This window comes from Hordeum vulgare, chromosome 2H, assembly GCF_904849725.1.
Source record: "Hordeum vulgare subsp. vulgare chromosome 2H, MorexV3_pseudomolecules_assembly, whole genome shotgun sequence".
In the NCBI taxonomy this organism is placed as follows: domain Eukaryota; kingdom Viridiplantae; phylum Streptophyta; class Magnoliopsida; order Poales; family Poaceae; genus Hordeum; species Hordeum vulgare.
This window is the reverse complement of record NC_058519.1, coordinates 91,791,234-91,794,188: the sequence shown is the minus strand read 5'-3', so window position 1 is coordinate 91,794,188 and position 2,955 is coordinate 91,791,234. Positions and strand designations below refer to the sequence as shown.

General features: G+C 43.6%; 1 protein-coding gene across 1 annotated transcript; it reads left to right on the top strand.

The window, feature by feature from the left end:
* The first annotated feature begins 278 nt into the window (after positions 1-278).
* LOC123425253 (40S ribosomal protein S6-2) lies at positions 279-2,595 on the top strand. Its single transcript, XM_045108931.1, has 6 exons — positions 279-373; positions 465-529; positions 1,299-1,356; positions 1,449-1,557; positions 1,646-1,918; positions 2,147-2,595. The coding sequence occupies exons 1-6, from the start codon at positions 368-370 to the stop codon at positions 2,386-2,388; spliced, it is 753 nt and encodes a 250-aa protein (XP_044964866.1). The 5' UTR covers positions 279-367; the 3' UTR covers positions 2,389-2,595.
* The last annotated feature ends 360 nt before the right edge of the window (positions 2,596-2,955 follow it).

Here is a 2,955-nt window from a genome sequence, read left to right as displayed (position 1 = left end):
TTGAGCTTATTTACTTTTTTTAGATCAGTTTTTTTATGGGGTTTGAGGGGTGTTGAGACCCTTTTGTAATGAGAATTCAAGACCAACTTCTTAAGTTGTGTTTCTTAGGGTAAATTCTTCAATTATGTTTTTTAGACAATTATGTGTGTGAAGCATATATATTCAGGAATAGGCCCATTTAACACTTTAGGCACTGTCCCAGATCAACCGAGCACCTGCAGGCTGGACCCTAAAGGCCCACTCTACTTCTCCCTGACGCCCCTACTTATATAAGTTCATCACATCTACCCCGCGCACGCATCCTCGCCCCAAACCCTAGCGCTCGCGCCGCCGCCGCCGCCCCACCGCTTTGCGCAGCAACTTCACCATGAAGGTATTCACTTTCTCCTTGCCTGCCGGTGTGCTCCGATGTGATCTGCGTTTGTGCGGGTGCCTGATTCGTTTGGTTTTTGCGCTGGTTTCAGTTGAACATCGCGAACCCCACCACGGGGTGCCAGAAGAAGGTGGAGATCGATGACGACCAGAAGCTGTGAGTGTTTCTCATCTCCGCATTCGTTCTCTAGAGACTATTAGACCCGCGTCGTGTAGCCCACCACGCTTCAACTGGGAAATCGCGTTGCTACTCAGTTTGGATCCTTGTGGTCGGCAATTATTAGCTCGGTCGGCTCGTGAAACCTGTTCTGTTACTCTGTTAGATTGGATCTGCCGGAGCTATTATTTGTGCTTTTGTGCGTTGTTATGCTGCTCTTGTAAATGTTATGGTGCGATTAGAATCATGTTGAAGCTTCCTCTTTTGTATACAGAACTAGAATGGTAGTTCTGTCAGCCTGTGGGTGGTGGTCATATAGCAGTTTGGAAAACTATACCATGTCACAAAATTCACTATTTTGTTTCTATGTTGTTCAAATGTAGTTTCAGGTTACAGTTAGCACATTTAGTGCACATGTAATACTTTGAGCACATATAAATGCAAGGTTTGGGTGTGCAGAACATAGGGCTAAGCACAGAAACCACACCTCGCCCACACATTCATGTAATTGCTAGTACATGTCAGTGCTGCAGGTTTGGTATTAATTAACAACGAATAGTTTCAACTATCTTGTGATGTTCAGTACTGATATTTTTTGGGAAACATATGAAACTGTGGACCCTGTGATGCAATTAGCAATGTTGAACTGAGTATTTTAGTAATCAACGATAAAAACTAAGTAGGAATTAGGCTTGTTTTTTCACAAAATATTACAGTGGGAGCTTTCTGTTTTTCATATGGTTATCTAATAGTTTCATATGAACTACAGGCGAAACCTTTATGACAAGAGAATCTCCCAGGAGGTAGTTGGTGATCTTCTGGGTGAGGTAATCTATTAGCAACTGGTTTCATCACACTTAACCTGCAGGTTATGTTTTGGTAGTTTTGATCAAAGATATCTATCATATACTGTGTGTAGGAATTCGAGGGCTATATCTTCAAGATCATGGGTGGCTGCGATAAGCAGGGCTTCCCAATGAAGCAAGGAGTGCTAACTCCTGGGCGCGTTCGCCTTCTGCTTCACAGGGGTATTACTTTACTTTCATTGTACTTCTTGCAGACATTGTCTCTCTTAAACTAACTCTTACCTGTATTTCTTTTGCCTCACTTCTGTAGGCACATCTTGCTTTCGTGGACATGGCAGGCGTGTTGGTGAGCGCCGGAGGAAGTCTGTTCGTGGTTGCATTGTCAGCCAAGATCTATCTGTTATCAACTTGGTGATTGTCAAGAAGGGCAAGAATGATCTGCCAGGCCTGACTGACACTGAGAAGCCTAGGATGAGGGGACCCAAAAGGGCTTCCAAGATCAAGAAGCTCTTCAACCTTGGCAAGGATGATGATGTCCGCCAGTATGTCAACACATACCGCAGGTCCTTCACGAACAAGAAGGGTGAGCTTTCCTTTGTGTTAGTTTACTGCTGAATTATATTGTGTTATTTTACCCTCTTCCGTAGATCTTGAGAAATTAGTATTTCTTTGAAGTTTTAATATTACAATGCTTGCCTTGAGCCGATTTGTATTGACCAGCTTGCTAAAGAAAAATAAATCCCTCTACAGTTCGCATTTTGTATTTCATTTACTTATTTCTTACTCAAACCATATTGTTTGTTATTTGCAGGCAAGACCGTGAGCAAGGCTCCCAAGATCCAGCGTCTTGTGACACCCTTGACCATCCAGAGGAAGCGTGCCAGAATCGCCGACAAGAAGAAGAGGATTGCTAAGAAGAAGTCTGAGGCTGCAGAGTACCAGAAGCTGCTTGCACAGAGGTTGAAGGAGCAAAGAGACCGCAGGAGTGAGAGCATGGCCAAGAGGAGGTCGAAGCTTTCTGCTGCTACCAAGGCTCCTGCTGCCTCTGCTTAAGATGTTTACAGTCTTTCATTAGTTGGACAAAACTATCAACCAGTTTCGGCCTTCATTAGTTCGTAGTGGTCATATTTTGCATGAACATGGGTATTTATCGGCTGGAGTATTTTACTGGAATTTTATGTTAGTTTCTACTCAAGTAGAGCTGTAAGCAACCAAGTCTTATCTCATCCATTTGAAATATCCTAGTACTTTATTTGCTGATTTTTTCCTAATTTATCTGTTATATTGTTTATATTCTGAGTGAAATGTGTCCCGAAATTGTAACAACGTGATGGTATCTTGTTACAGTCTGTTATTCATTGTCATGGTAGCACAAACTCTTAACCATAAGAGTCGACAAAATTGACCCCTGGGCTGAAAGAACTTGCAAAGTGAACCCATGGGGAATTTTTTTCATCCAATTAGACCTTTTTGTGTGGCGTCTGACACCTAGTCGTCACACTACACTGTGTGGCGTCTAAGACGTCGGCGCCACACGTCCGGCCACGCTAGCGCAGCTGGCCCCATCCAGGGCAGTGCAATGCGTAAGTTTCAGGCGTTGCATACTCTTTGTGTGGCGTC

What these genes read in the sequence shown, in the direction of transcription:
- LOC123425253 (XM_045108931.1), top strand. An exon ending in ATCGATGACGACCAGAAGCT is followed by an intron (nt 530 to 1,298) that starts GTGAGTGTTTCT and finishes TATGAACTACAG; the next exon opens with GCGAAACCTTTATGACAAGA. An exon ending in TTGGTGATCTTCTGGGTGAG is followed by an intron (nt 1,357 to 1,448) that starts GTAATCTATTAG and finishes TACTGTGTGTAG; the next exon opens with GAATTCGAGGGCTATATCTT.